The 15,210-nt window shown below is 49.8% G+C and overlaps 1 protein-coding gene across 2 annotated transcripts in view; it reads left to right on the top strand.

Annotated features, from left to right (window-relative positions):
• Window positions 1–15,210, top strand: part of LOC140389287 (EEF1A lysine methyltransferase 3-like) — a 41,848-nt gene that overhangs the window by 12,899 nt on the left and 13,739 nt on the right. For both annotated transcript variants that reach the window (XM_072473465.1, XM_072473464.1), the window contains exon 4: window positions 11,186–11,613. In XM_072473465.1, the coding sequence (XP_072329566.1) occupies window positions 11,186–11,592 (407 nt within the window). In that variant the 3' untranslated portion in view covers window positions 11,593–11,613. The remainder of the gene's footprint in view (window positions 1–11,185; window positions 11,614–15,210) is intronic.

Genomic DNA, 15,210 nt, shown 5'->3' with positions numbered 1-15,210 from the left:
TCACACCCAATACCCTAAGCCTAACCCATCAATAACCACAGACTTCCCAAGATCTGCAAGCAGTTCTTTGGACATTGAAATAGAAGACATTCTGCACATAGACATTTTAAAAAATAAATTTAGGGTATCCAATTATTTTTTTCCCTATTAAGAGGCAATTTAGCGTGGCCAATCCACCTAACCTGCACATCTGTGGTTTGTGGGTGTGAAACCCACGCAGACAGGGGGAGAATGTGCAAACTCCACACGGACAGTGACCCAGGGCCGGGATTCAAACCTGGGTCCTCAGCGCCGTAGGCAGCAATGCTAACCACTGTGCCACATGTCGCCCATTCTACACATAGACATAAGGTCAACAGTTCCAGCAAGAAATGCCCAATATTCCTGTAATACAGCAACTATGGAAGACAGTGAGATGCACATGGAATATCTCAAGAAGAAATATTTAAGGGACCAGAAGAGTGGCCAAAGAGATGGGGCGGAGCTTCCCCGCCGGCAGCGGGATTCTCCGTCCCGCCAGCTGGCCATTGGGATTTCACCATTGGGAAAGCCCCGGGCGTAGGTGTGCTGCCGGCACAACGGAGAATCCTGACAGCGGAGAATCCAGTCCCTGGTATATTTGGCTAGGAATCCACCAAGACATCAGAAAAGCAATGAAGGAATGCAAGGCATGTCAAACCTTCATACCCAGAAATCACAGAACTGTCACGGTGCAGAAAGAAGTCATTTGGCCCTTCCTGTCTCAAATAGCTCTCCATAGGAGCTTCATGGTTCATTGCCATTCCCCTGCCTTTTCCCCGTACCTCTGCACATTGTTTCTATTCAAGTAATCACCTCATGCCCTCTTGAATGCCTTGATTGAATCTGCCTACACCATACTTCCAGGAAGTGCATTCCAGACCTGAACCACTCATTATGTGAAAACGTTTTTTCTCACATCACATTTCCTTCTTTTGCAAATCACTTTAAATCTGTGCCCTCCCTTTCTTGATCATTTTGCGAGCATGTACAGTTTCTCTCTATCTACTCTGTCCAGCCCTCACATAATGTTTCAGGAAAATACAAGCTAGTTCTCAGTAAGTTCACAGTCCCTGTAAACCACTAGGTGAAATGTGGTCAGATACACCACACTCTGAAACCAAGTGACAGATGCCACTCAGTACAACCTCTGTGGGCTTTTCATCAAATCTCCTCAACTGTTTGTCACACTGTGAGCCAACTTGTCTCACTGGAACTCACTGGACTTCCCCACGGGGATTTCCAAACTCCACCCTCGAAGAACACACTTTGAAATCTTCTTCTACACAGCTGCCTTCATCAAGGATGCATATCTGTGATTTCAAACTCTCCTTTCAGTATTTCTCTGCCCCGGATCAACACACGCATTCAAGCTTCCACACAATATCTCAGGTACCTAGCCACGCCAGCAGAACACCACTGCTTCACAGACTGTATTAAGGTGTTATCAACCTTAGGCTCGCCACAGATGCCTGACTTCTCACCAGTCAACATCGCCAGATCTGTACCTTGCAACCTTTTCACTCTGTTCCTTTCTTTAACTTCAGTGAACAGTTTCTTGTTCAGCTTCCCGATTTTTGTCCCTTGGAGTTCAATCCTCCTGGGACTTCTCTTTTCATCCCCTGGTATCTGGAACTTTCTGTTCGTTAGCTTCTGGGACTTGCTTTCTGCATCCCTGTATTGTCCTGCCTGTACTGGCAGCTTCTGCAGAAAACCTCTTGCTTCTCAGTTACCTAGTTCCAGAATGAACTCAAATGCTTCTGTTATTCAGTGTGGGCCTCTAGTTTCTAAGCAACAACTTAGTTTCTATAAGAGCCTGTAATCGCTTTTATATTGCAAAACATCAATTATGATGCAGGCAAGGTTTAAAGTGTAACTGAAATTTATGGACATACAGGCAACCTTTGTTTAACATTGGGGCAGCACGGTAGCCTTGTGGATAGCACAATTGCTTCACAGCTCCAGGGTCCCAGGTTCGATTCCGGCTTGGGTCACTGTCTGTGCGGAGTCTGCACGTCCTCCCCGTGTGTGCGTGGGTTTCCTCCGGGTGCTCCGGTTTCCTCCCACAGTCCAAAGATGTGCAGGTTAGGTGGATTGGCCATGATAAATTGCCCTTAGTGTCCAAAATTGCCCTTAGTGTTGGGTGGGGTTACTGGGTTATGGGGATAGGGTGGAGGTGTTGACTTTGGGTAGGGTGCTCTTTCCAAGAGCCGGTGCAGACTCGATGGGCCGAATGGCCTCCTTCTGCACTGTAAATTCTATGATCTATGATCTATGAAGTTAACTGAAGTTTTTCCCTTTCTTTGCACACAAATACAGAAACACAAATTAAACTTAAATTTATATCTTATTCGTAAAACTCAGTAGAAATATAAATTGTTACGGGCAGCATAGTGGCGCAGTGGTCAGCACTGCTGCCTCATGGCGCCGGGGTCCTCGGTTTGATCCCGGCTCTGGGTCACTGTCACTGTGGAGTTTGCACATTCTCCCTGTAATTATGTGGGTTTCGCCCCCACAACCCAAAGATGTGCAGGGTAGGTGTATTGGCCACACTAAATTGCCCCTTAATTGGAAAAAATTAATTGGGTACTCTAAATTTATTTAAAGAAAAGAAATATACATTGTTTAAACTATGTCCATTTCCAAATACTTGTCTATGATTGGTATGTTTACACTGAAGAAGAAGAATGTAACAGCTTTAACTTCCTTATTTATACTCTTCCCCATACTACAGTTGCACTTAATTTTCACCAATATGTTTTGCCCCATGATATTTCTTAGTGTACCATTGAATGGTTCAATTGTACTGTATTTGATGATGTAAGCCTGTTAACTGACCAATGCTCACTGTGCGCAATTGGGTAAGCCTGAGCATGGGCTCAGAAAATTAAACAGACACCACAGAAAGGTCTGGAAACTAGAGTGAGGGTAAACAAGGTACAGACATTTTGTGATGACAGGGACATTATAAAACTATTGTAAATAAACCTTTTGCACATTTAGGAACAAGTGTCATCTTTGCATTCCTCTGAAGCAGTTCAAACATACAATAATATAAAACACATAACCCTATCCAAATTGATTCTACAAAATTTTCCAAGCTAAGAGGCTGGATACTCTGCAGCCCCGCGCTGAAATCGTATTCGGAGCAGGGCAGAGAATCCAATTTCATACCGAAATTGCGCCCGGCGCCAGTCCGGCGATTCTCCGAGACCCGAGATTCGGCATGATCGCGGAGTACTCCGCACGGCTGGGGCCCATTGGATCGCCAGTCCAGCGATCCTCCGCTCCCGACTGGCCGAGTTCCCGACGGCGTGGAACTAACCTGCTATCGCCGGTCGGGATGCTCGCGTAGCGGCTGCGGACTCAGTCCACGGCCGCCCTGGTGGGGGGCGGGGTGATCAGACACCGGGGTGGGGGGCCTTATAGGTGGCTGGGGGACAGATCGGCGTGGTTAGATCTTTGGGCGTGTGGCCTATCGGGGGGGGGGCTCTAATTTCTCTGTCTGCCTCTGTCTGAGTCCGCTGTGGCACTCAGCGTGGCCGCTGGAGGCCGCCGCCGTGCGCATGCGCGGACTCAAAACAGGAAGTGCGGGGGCCCGTATCTGCAGCTGAAGCCGCGTGAACTACTCTGGATTCCTACTAGCCCCCTGCAGGTCATTGAATCAGCTCCACGTTTTCCCAGGAACCTTCAGAGTAAAACGGCAGCGTTTCTATGCTGGCGTGGGGACAGAGTCCCATTTTGGGAGAATCCAGCCCAAGATCTTTCATCTATTCTGCCTTTATTAGAGGGCCAGCTCCCTCCTTTTCTCTTTTGCCTATCTCTCCTAACAACAATGACTGTGTTTCATGAGTTATGAAGTGCTTTGGGATGTCCTGGGGATATAATAAAATGTTACATGTGCTCGTTCTCTTCCTTCTTATTTCTCTTTGCTTCACTGGTAGACATTACTCGCAGTGTGACCAACTCTCAGGGGTAAAAAAAATAAGGGAAGAACATGAGGACTCACACAAATGGACAGAGGTGATGCTGAATGTTATAACCTGACTGCTTACCATTGGCTGGGGACTAATGACAATCCCACAATCCTGTGGGAGTATGAGATTCCCCAATGAGGGGGGCGGAGAAACCATTAGTAAACTCCAGGTATAAATAAAGCTGGCCAGTTTGGAACCAAGAGGAAGGAGTGTGCAGCAAGGGAAGTTGCTGCTGCTGTTATATATATATGTTATTGTAAATAAATGTTATTACTTTGTATCCTTAAAACTCGTGCTGGATTTTTCGTGGCCCTCACAAAACTGGCGACGAGGGTTAAAGTGAATAGCTGCCTACACTGCTGAAACCATCTCCCTGGATTTTTTTGGACACAGGTTGGAAGTTGTTTTCTATTATACCATGCCTCTGTACGGACGTTTGGATGTTTTTGATGCTGCGCTGGAAAGCTGGAACCAGTACACACAACGGATGCGTTACTATTTCCGGGCAAACAATATCACCGAAAACGAGCGCCAGGTGGTCATATTGCTCACCGCCTGCGACCCGCATAGGTTTGGGGTGATTAGGAGCCTTACATACCCAGCTGCGCCGGACACCAAAACGTTTGATGAACTTGTGAATATAGTGGGGCAACATTTTAACACAACCCCGTCTACGATAGTCCAGCGTTACCGGTTTATTACCGCTGAGAGGACCCCTGGAGAATCCCTTGCCGATTTTCTATCCAGGCTACGCAGGATTGCGGAGTACTGTGACTATGGTGAGACCTTGTCAGAAATGTTACACGACCGTTTGGTTTGCGGTATTAACAATGCGGCCACCCAGAGAAAGTTGTTAGCAGAGCCAACATTGACTTTTCAACAGGCCATTCAAATAGTATTGTCCCGAGAGAGCGCAGAACGAGGAGTGCAGAAGCTACAGGGAATGGAAGTGCATGCCTTGGGGCGCAACCCCTTCCGTCCAAAAACGTCCCCCCGCACTCCTGCAGTACCTTGGGCTAGGCGACGTCAGGACCGACGCTAGTGGCCGTCGGACATTCCTCCCCGAAGCGAGCCTTCTCTAGAACCAATGGATGAGGAGCCATGTCCATGTCAGACTTGTAGGCGCCGACCCCGTCACGGACGGCGGTCCTGGGGGTGCCAGAGGCACCGTCGTTCCGACCGAAACTGGGACCAGCCCAGGGGTCGTAACTGGGACCAGCCCAGAGGCCGTACCTTCCATGTGGATGAACCTGCGGCGACTGCTCCTGAGGACGTGGAGACGGAGGACAACTGCCTGCAGCTGCATTGTGTGGCAGCTCCCCATGTGGCCCCCATTAAGGTGACAGTACGGGTCAATGGTCACCCGCTTGAGATGGAGTTGGACACTGGCGCAGCGGCCTCCGTGAATGCCCAGAGGACATTCGACCGCATCAAGCAGGGTATACAGACCCTTACATTAACCGACTCACAGGCCAGGTTGGCCACCTACACGGGGGGAACCACTGGACATTGCAGGAACTACAATGACCCCTGTTGTTTATGGACGCCAGGAGAGGCGTTTCCCACTAATCGTGGTGCGCGGCCATGGGCCCTGCCTGTTGGGTCGGGACTGGTTGCGCCATTTGCAGTTGCAATGGCAGCACATCCTCCAAACAGTTTCTGAAGGGATGACTGAGGTGCTAGGACGATATCCAGATGTATTCCAGCCTGGTTTGGGGAAAATAAAAGGGGCCGTAGCCCGTATCCAAGTCGAACCAGAAGCCACGCCGCGCTATTTTCAGGCGCGCCCGGTGCCTTACGTCTTGCTCGAGAAGGTAGAAGGGGAGCTCACTCGTTTGGGTATTATCAGGCCCGTCCGTTTTGCTGACTGGGCAGCACCAATTGTACCTGTAATGAAGCCAGATACCACAGTTCGCTTGTGTGGTGACTATAAACGTACAGTGAATACGGCTACCTGACTCGACCGATATCCAATGCCTCGCATAGAGGATCTCTACGCGAAGCTTGCAGGTGGACTCTCGTTCACAAAATTAGATATGAGTCACGCCTACCTGCAGTTGGAGCTGGACCCTGCCTCCCGACCATATGTAACGATTAATACACACCGGGGCCTGTATGAATATACATGGTTGCCCTTTGGAGTATCCTCTGCCTGCGCAATTTTTCAACGTGTTATGGAGGGCATTTTGAGAGGTTTACCACGTATTGCTGTATACTTAGATGACGTTTTGATTACAGGGACATCGGAGCAGTAACATTTGGAAAATCTGGAGGCTGTCCTTAGACGCTTTTCAGAGGCTGGAGTCTGTTTACGTCGCACAAAGTGCGTATTTCAGGCTAAGGAAGTAGTCTACCGAGGTTATCGGGTGGACCGCGAAGGTTTGCACCCCGTCGCAGAGAAGGTGCGTGCGATTCAACAGGCCCCCGCCCCCGACTGACACTTCGCATCTTCGTTCTTTTCTTGGTCTCGTAAACTATTACGGGAAGTTTCTCCCCAATCTGGCAACTACGCTGGCCCTGTTGCATCTTCTGCTAAAGAAAAATCACACCTGGGTTTGGGCTCAGCCGCAAGAAACCGCTTTCCGGCGGGTAAAGCAACAATTGTCGTTGTCTGGGTTACTAACCCACTATGATCCTGGAAAGCCTTTGCTCGTCACATGTGATGCATCCCCGTATGGTATTGGGGCTGTCCTGTCCCACAAGATGGAGAACGGGGCCGAGCGACCGATAGCTTTCTCCTCCCGCACATTGATTGCAGCGGAGAAAAAGTACGCGCAGATCGAGAAGGAGGGCCTGGCAGTGGTTTTTGCGGTGAAATGCTTCCACCAGTACATGTATGGCCACCATTTCACTATCGTGACTGATCATAAGCCTCTGCTGGGACTTTTCAGAGAGGATAAGCCAATACCGCCCATTGCTTCCACACAGATCCAGCGCTGGGCTTTGTTGCTTGCTGCATACGAGTATTCTCTGGAGCACAAACCAGGAACTCAGCTAGCAAATGCCGACGCACTGAGCCGATTGCCTTTATCGACTGGCCCCATGTCGACCCCCATGACCAGTGAGGTGGTTGCAACCCTAAATTTTATGGACACCTTGCCTGTCACGTCATCACAGATCCGTGAGTGGACCCAGACGGAGCCAGTCCTGTCAAAGGTTCGGCACATAGTCCTGTATGGTGGGCAACATAGACAGCTCCCAGGCGAGTTCCGCGCATTTTCCTCCAAGCTGTCAGAATTCAGCGTGGAAGACGGCATCCTCTTGTGGGGGACGCGTGTGATTGTCCCGGAACAAGGCCAGGAGTTGATACTAACAGACTTGCACAATGGGCATCCAGGTGTGACCAAAATGAAAATGTTGGCCCGGAGTTATGTCTGGTGGCCAGGCCTCGACACCGACATTGGGAAGGTGGGCCAAAACTGCTCCATTTGCCAGGAGCATCAGAAGCTTCCGCCGGCTGCGCCCCTACATCACTGGGAATGGCCAGGGCGGCCTTGGGCACGCTTGCATGCAGATTTTGCAGGCCTTTTTCAAGGATCCATGTTCCTTCTTTTAATTGACGCCCAGTCTAAATGGCTAGAGGTGCATAAGATGCAGGGGACAACGTCCTGCGCAACAATTGAAAAGATGCGTTTGTCTTTTAGTACGCATGGCCTCCCCGAGGTGCTGGTCACGGATAACGGCACTCCATTCACGAGTGAGAAGTTTGCGAGGTTCACGAAGATGAACGGCATACGCCATATCCGTACTGCCCCTTACCACCCGGCTTCAAATGTGTTGGCAGAGCGCGCAGTGCAGACATTCAAAAGAGGCCTAAAGAAGCAGTCTTCTGGATCAATGGACACGAGACTGGCTCGCTTTTTGTTTACGTATCGGACCACCCCCCATGCGGTGACTGGGGTACCTCCCGCAGAACTCCTAATGGGCCGGAGACTTCGCACCCGCCTTAGTATGGTTTTCCCGGACATTGGTGCAAAAGTACGCCGCACACAAGAACGGCAGGGACAGGGATTTTCTCGGCATCGGCCAATTCAGCAGTTTGCGCCCGGTGACCCAGTGTTCGTTCGGAATTTTGCTTGTGGTGCCCAGTGGGTTCCTGGCGTAATCTTTCACCAAACGGGCCCTATATCTTACCAGGTGCAAGCCCAGGGTCGTCTCCAGCGCAAACATGTAGACCACGTTCGGTCCAGAAGACTATCCCCTCAAAAGATTCCCCGCCCCCGGAGTTCATTTCTACAGCCGCAGAGACCAGAGACAAGGGAAGGTAGTCCTCACAATCTTCCACTCCTCACTCGAAGCCTGCGCAGGTCGTTACAGAACCGAATGGAGATAGAGACGCTGACATGACGGAGGCAGCAGACTCTGACTCCGAGATGGAGACACAGGATGCATCAGAGGGGGAATCCTCGGGTCCACGGGCCGTGGATGTACAACCGCTGCGCCGTTCATCACGGAAGCGCCGGTCTCCGTCTCGTTACACGCCGCCTGATCCAGCGCCGCATGCAAATGGTGTCCGGCCTGCGGCAAAACGATTCCGACGCCCTCCTTCGCCAGGGTCTTCGGTGGATTCCTTGGACTTTGGGGGGGGAGGGAAGTTATAACCTGCCTTCTTACCATTGGCTGGGGACTAATGACAATCCCACAATCCTGTGGGAGTATGAACTTCCCCAATGAGGGGGGCGGAGAAACCATTAGTAAACTCCAAGTATAAATAAAGTAATAAAGAGGAAGGAGTGTGCAGCAAGGGAAGTTGCTGCTGCTGTTATATATATATATGTTATTGTAAATAAATGTTATTACTTTGTATCCTTAAAACTCGTGCTGGATTTTTCGTGGCCCTCACAAAACTGAACCTGTGAGACAACTAGGTGGGGGCTAGTTGTAGTGGTTGGGTGTGCTGCTGAACCGGTGAGACTGGACGGGCAGGTTTGGGGGTGCTGCTGAACCGGTGGCAGAGGTGGTGGGGTGGGGGACGAGCCTGTCCGATTGGACAGACAGGAGCATTATGAATGCATACTTGCCATGTGTGAAATTTAAAGGGCTGTATTATGCAAGAAACAGCATTCCAGCAAGCTACAACCCAGGACATGGGATGGTGTCCTCCAATATGGAATGATCCCATCAAGTATGTGACAGTTGGTCACCCTGATTATCAACACCATTGTGAACACTACAATGTATCCCGATTACAAAATATGCTGCAGATTCTTCGCATCCATCGCTAGGGTCTGAAAATTTGACAAAAAGTTCTTCAATTGTCCATTATGTGTTTTCGAATGTGAAGTCTTGGGAATACTATGTGAGCTGTTTCACCTTTATCCTGCCATCTTCTCAAGGGCAATTAGGGATGGTTAACAAATGTTGGCTTAGTCAACAACATGCACATCCTGTGAAATTATGAAAACAGTCATGAAAATACTATGCATAGAAAATGTTGCATTATACATAACCACTTTATTGAGACTCAGATAAGGGGCGAAATTCTCCGGAAACGGCGCGATGTCCGCCGACTGGCGCCCAAGACGGCGCAAATCAGTCGGGCATCGCGCCGCCCCAAAGGTGCGGAATGCTCCGCATCTTGGGGGGCCCAGCCCCAACCTTAAGGGGCTAGGTCGGCGCCAGACGAATTTCCGCCCCACCAGCTGGCGGAAAAGGCCTTTGGTGCCCCGCCAGCTGGCGCGGAAATGACATCTCCGGGCGGCGCATGCGCGGGAGCGTTAGCGGCCGCTGACGGCATTCCCGCACATGCGCATCGGCGGGAGTCTCTTCTGCCTCCGCCATGGTGGAGACCGTGGTGGAGGCAGAAGGGAAAGAGTGCCCCCACGGCACAGGCCCGCCCGCGGATGGGTGGGCCCCGATCGCGGGCCAGGCCACAGTGGGGGCACCCCCCCCGGGGCCAGATCGCCCTGCGACCCCCCCAGGACCCCGGAGCCTGCCCGCGCCGCCTTGTCCCGCCGGTAAGGTAGGTGGTTTAATCTATGCCGGCGGGACAGGCATTTTAGCGGTGGGATCGGCCCATCCGGGCCGGAGAATCGCGGGGGGGGGGGCCCGCCAACCGGCGTGGCGCGATTCCCGCCTCCGCCGAATATCCGGTGCCGGAGAATTCGGCGGGGGCGGGATTCACGCCAGCCCCCGGCGATTCTCTGACCCGGCCGGGGCGGGGGGTGGGGGGGGGGGGTGGGTGGGGGTGGTCGGAGAATCTCGCCCATGGTCATTGATTATACATATTGGATTGCTGATTATTCTGTGTGTTTGAAAAGAGCGATTGCATAAAACAATGCCTGAAGTGCCCCACGGGCCTAAGATCTTAGCATCTGCTCTTTTGGTAGCTACAACCAAAAGGAAAGATATTCAGAAAAAGCTGAAATCTGTGGAATAAAATAAAATGGTTCTTCACGGTCAATATAGGAATTCCTATTTTTCTATTAAAGGCCTTGTGAGGTAGAACTCAATCCCATAATATTATCACCCAATAACCTCTGAAGGGTTCCCAGACCAGAACCTTTCTACGTAGTTAGATTCTAAACTTGTGTTGACCCATTTTATTCTCAAGCAAAAGAATTTGCCCCTTGATATTAAAGTAATCTCCTTGGATGCGATGGGAAATATATAAATAAGTGGTATTACATACTGAGACTTCACCTGTGGTTTCCTCCCATTAAATATTAATATATTTACATTTTTGTTTTAGAAGATTAACCTCTCTATTAAAGCTCACCTGGGCTAGCATTTATGCAGTGGACATTCTGCCAGTGCATTCCCCTTCAGTGCATCTGAGAAGGCGTTTAGGTGGATGACAACCAGCAATAGGATCCGTTGACCAGTACATGCCTGTGACAAGATGTGTGAGTTAGGAACTAGATGCAACAGGCTTTAGATGTGAAGTTCATAGGTCAGTGTATTCTTTTGGTGGTAATCTTTGGGATTCTCTGTTCCCGCCAGTAGGGCACTTCCATCCGCGGGTTTCCCGACACCCTGGTGTGGCTTAAATGGGAAATCCCATTGACAAGTGGGGGGAGTAGAGAATCCTACTGCCAGTTTATGGCGCATCACTGAGAAACACACGGCTGGGGGACAGGAGAATCCAGCCGCTGTGACTTGAGACTTTTTGTTTTGCTTTAGTGACCATGATTCAAGCGTGGATTATTGTCTGCATCACGTCCTAAACTGAGATATATAATTTTTTTCAGGAGGAAATGTGACAATTACAGACCAACCATGTGCTTTGAAGCAAATACAACATAATGTTACAGCCAACATCCCCATGTCTTGTAGAGATCATGAAGACGTCCGTGCCCTATGCTGGGGTCGTGATCATACTCAGTTTCCGAGCGACCATGACTTCATCCTTGGCGGAGAAATTGTCTATTGTTCAAAGACCTATCACTTACTGGTCAGAACTCTGCTACATCTCAGTAGTGAAAGAACTACCATTTACCTTGCTTCCACAATGTGGTCGGATTTTCAGATCTACCAGTTCTATGAAGCCATTCTACCTGAGCATTTTAATTGCGAACTAGTTCAGAGAAATGAAGATGATAATATCAACGTGTACAAAGTGACCAAAAAATATTCAAGTTCTGTGAATCAACTGTAAACAGAGAGACAGGTTTATGTGGTACGTAATGTATCTCTTGGTATTCCTGATAATGCTTTTCCATTGCTATCTGCTAAAAGTATTTTGAAGAAATACTACGTTGATCTCTTTCAAAAAATGTGATTGCTTTTTTTGTTTGTATTTAGATTGTTCCCCCATCTCTTCAGATAGCTTCTTAAGCCTATTGGGGCCTTCCTCAAGGCCCTTTCTTGATATGTGAAACTGGGATGTGAGAGTCAATGGGCCATTTGACCATTAACCAGGCGAAGTAGTACTCTGATCTAACATCCTCATTCCACATCACCATTTACTAGCAGACGTCAGGAGGTATGATTGCCTTTGGGACTCCTCGCAGATTAATTTTTCATCCAGGAGCACTAAATATCACTATTACAGCCTAATTATTGCCCTGGTTGAGATTAGCTACAGACTGTGGTCTGAAACTTTGGCTTTATATGCACCAGTCAATGTCTGACAATATGGTGTTGTAATTAAATAAAGCAAACAGAATGAAATGTCTATAAAAGTCATGCAATCAAAAAGGATAACGAGGCAATGGTAAAGATACAAATGTGATTTGCAAGGGTGATCCCAGAACTGAGAGGTTGTACCTAAGAAGAAAGATTTGAACAGTCTGGTGGAGATGGAAACAGGGTTAATGTTTTGAGTACAGACTCTTCTTCGAGGTGTCTCACGCCATAGATGCTGCCAGAGCTGCAGAGCTTTTCCAATATTTTTTATTTTTCTGTCAGATTTCCAGCATCCCCAGTATTTTGTTTTATTGAACAGTCTGGTGTTTTTTCCGCCAGAAAAGAGAAGAGTTAGGAGGTATCTGATAGAGATGCTTAAGATAATGGATGGAACTTTCCGAAAAAGCAGCAAAGTGTCAGGTTCAATCAGAAAACCGGTGTGTTTCTCCCCAGAGAAGCAGGTTCCCGACGAGTTGCGCGATCTTCCCAAAAGGGAAAAAAGACCCCGAGCGAGCGTGTTTAGCCGCGTATTTCCCAGCACTCGCCGTGGTAAGAAACACATGGCAATTCAACGCAATGCGTGTTGAATAAGGGCCTGAATGTGGAACTAACGGCCGCAAATAGCCCCGTTTTTACAACAGCTCGCCGGAACTTTAAAAATGGCGTCCCGATCTCTGACACCCCCAAAAGAATCCCCGACCTCCCCCCCCCAAGGCCGAACGCAATATGGGAGGGTCCTCCAGCACCTCTTCAGCATCCACACCAGGTAACCCCGACCCGATCTCACGCACGCACAAAATGCCAGCTTGGCACCTTGGCAGTGCCAACCTGGCACCTTGGCAGTGTCCTTGCCAGCTGGCATTGCCACCTGGACACCTTGGTAGATCCAGTGCCATCTGGCTGCCAGCCTGGAATTACCAAGGTGTCCAGGTGGCAATGCCAGCTGGCAAGGGCACTGCCAAGGTGCCAGGTTGGCCAGCCAGGGCACCCAGGTGGCACCAGCAGTGCCAGGGCACCATCTTACCTAAGGCTCCGATCCCCTTGGAGACCCCCACGAATGCCATTCCCCTTTATGGGCACCAGTACCAAACGGTGCACGCCCGAGGTCTCTGAGGCGAAGGGATTGAATCCCAAAGCCTCAGGTACCCCGGGAGCCCCTCCCCCCAAAAAACGCCCTCCCCACCAGATCTCTGCAGCTAGTGCCATAAAAGAACGGGGAACGGCAACTTGGAATCTGAAGCAGCTGGACTGCACTGGGGCCTACGGGGATTCTTTCACAGCCGGCCCTAAGCACCTTTGGTCATTGGATGTTTCAGTGCAATTTTCAAGAGCAGGTAAGTGTGCTCTAAAGCCTGTAATTCCAGCGGGCCAACGCTTTCCGGCGCTGGTTCAAAGCTATGCCCCATTAAGTGGATTTGTTTAGTAACAAAGCAGTACTTCCCGCAACAGCCTCCCCGAACAGGCTCCGGAATGTGGCGACTAGGGACTTTTCACAGTAACTTCATTTGAAGCCTACTTGTGACAATAAGCGATTTTCATTTCACTTCACAACCAGCCAATAGTTTACGAGTCGTGTGTGGCTCCTAATCGCCAGAGCAGCCCAGATACAGGTCAGCGTTAGTTTTGGTCTGGTCTGACTTTCTACAGTATAAAGGTCTGGCACATATTAGCATGGGACTGAGTACATTGCCACTCACACAGTGATGTAGATCATAGATCATAGAATTTACAGTGCAGAAGGAGGCCATTTAGCCAATCGAGTCTGCACCGTCTTTTGGATAGAGCATCCCTACCCAAGGTCCACACCTCCACCCTATCCCCATAACCCAGTAACCCCACCCAACACTAAGGGCAATTTTGGACACTAAGGGCAATTTATCATGGCCAATCCACCTAACCTGCACATCTTTGGACTGTGGGAGGAAACCGGAGCACCCGGAGGAAACCCACGCACACACGGGGAGGATGTGCAGACTCCGCACAGACAGTGACCCAAGCTGGAATCGAACTTAGGACCCTGGAGCTGTGAAGCAATTGTGCTATCCAAAATGCTACCGTGCTGCCCTCAGGTGAGTTTTTAATGACAATGGTTTCCTGACTTTTAATTGCAAGTATTTTATTGAGTTTAAATTCCACCATCTAGCCTTGGTGGGATTCGAACCCAGATCATTACCCTGGATCTCTAGATCACCATTCCAGTGACAATATCACTGTGCCACCACCTCCCTGTAAGACGACACATGTCCTGCACATAGGGGTCAGTCCAGTGTTGGATAGCACCATGTGCACAAGCAAACTTGGAGACAGCTCACAGCTCGAACCCTTTGTACGTATTGCATAGGGGCAGCAAGGTGGCAAAGTGGTTAGCACTGTTGCTTCACAGTGCAAGGGTCCCAGGTTCGATTCCCGGCTTGGGCCACTGTCTGTGCGGAGTTTGTACGTCCTCCCTGTGTCTGTGTGGGTTTCCTCCGGGTGCTCCAGTTTCCTCCCACATGTCCCGAAAGACGTGCTGGTTAGGTGAATTGGACATTCTGAATTCTCCCTCTGTGTACCCGAACAGGCGCCGGAATGTGACGACTCGAGAATTTTCACAGTAACTTTATACTTGTGACAAAAGATTATTATTATTGTCATTAGTTCTTGTAGGTAATAAATTCATAAAGCTAATCTACTTAAAACTATAAAGATTTCATTCATAGAATCCCTGCAGTGCAGAAGGAGGCCATTCGGCCCATCGAGCCTACACTGAATCTCTGAAAGAGCAGCCCACCTAGGCACAATCCCCCACCCTATCCCCATAGCCCCACCGAGGGACAGTTTAACATTGCCAATCCACCTAACCTGCACATCTTTGGGCTATGGGAGGAAACCAGAGCCCCCGCAGAAAAACCCACACAGACACGGTGGTACTGCCAGGCTGCAAGGCTGGCACCAGCAGTGCCAGAGCACCACCCTGCCCAAAGACATGTAGCTGGGGGCCTCCGAGCCCCATGAGAACCCCACGAGTGCCATTCCATCTGGTCCCCATTTGTGGGGACCAGCACCAAACAGCTCTCACCCGATGTCCCCGAAGCAAAGGGATTAAACCCCAAATCTTCATGTACCGCGGGAATCTGCACATGAGAGTGAGGCTTACTGCCTCGCTCTA

The sequence above is a fragment of the Scyliorhinus torazame genome, chromosome 14 (genome assembly GCF_047496885.1).
Source record: "Scyliorhinus torazame isolate Kashiwa2021f chromosome 14, sScyTor2.1, whole genome shotgun sequence".
Taxonomy (NCBI): Eukaryota; Metazoa; Chordata; class Chondrichthyes; order Carcharhiniformes; family Scyliorhinidae; genus Scyliorhinus; species Scyliorhinus torazame.
Note: the sequence above shows the minus strand (reverse complement) of the source record. Positions and strands in the feature narration are given on the sequence as shown.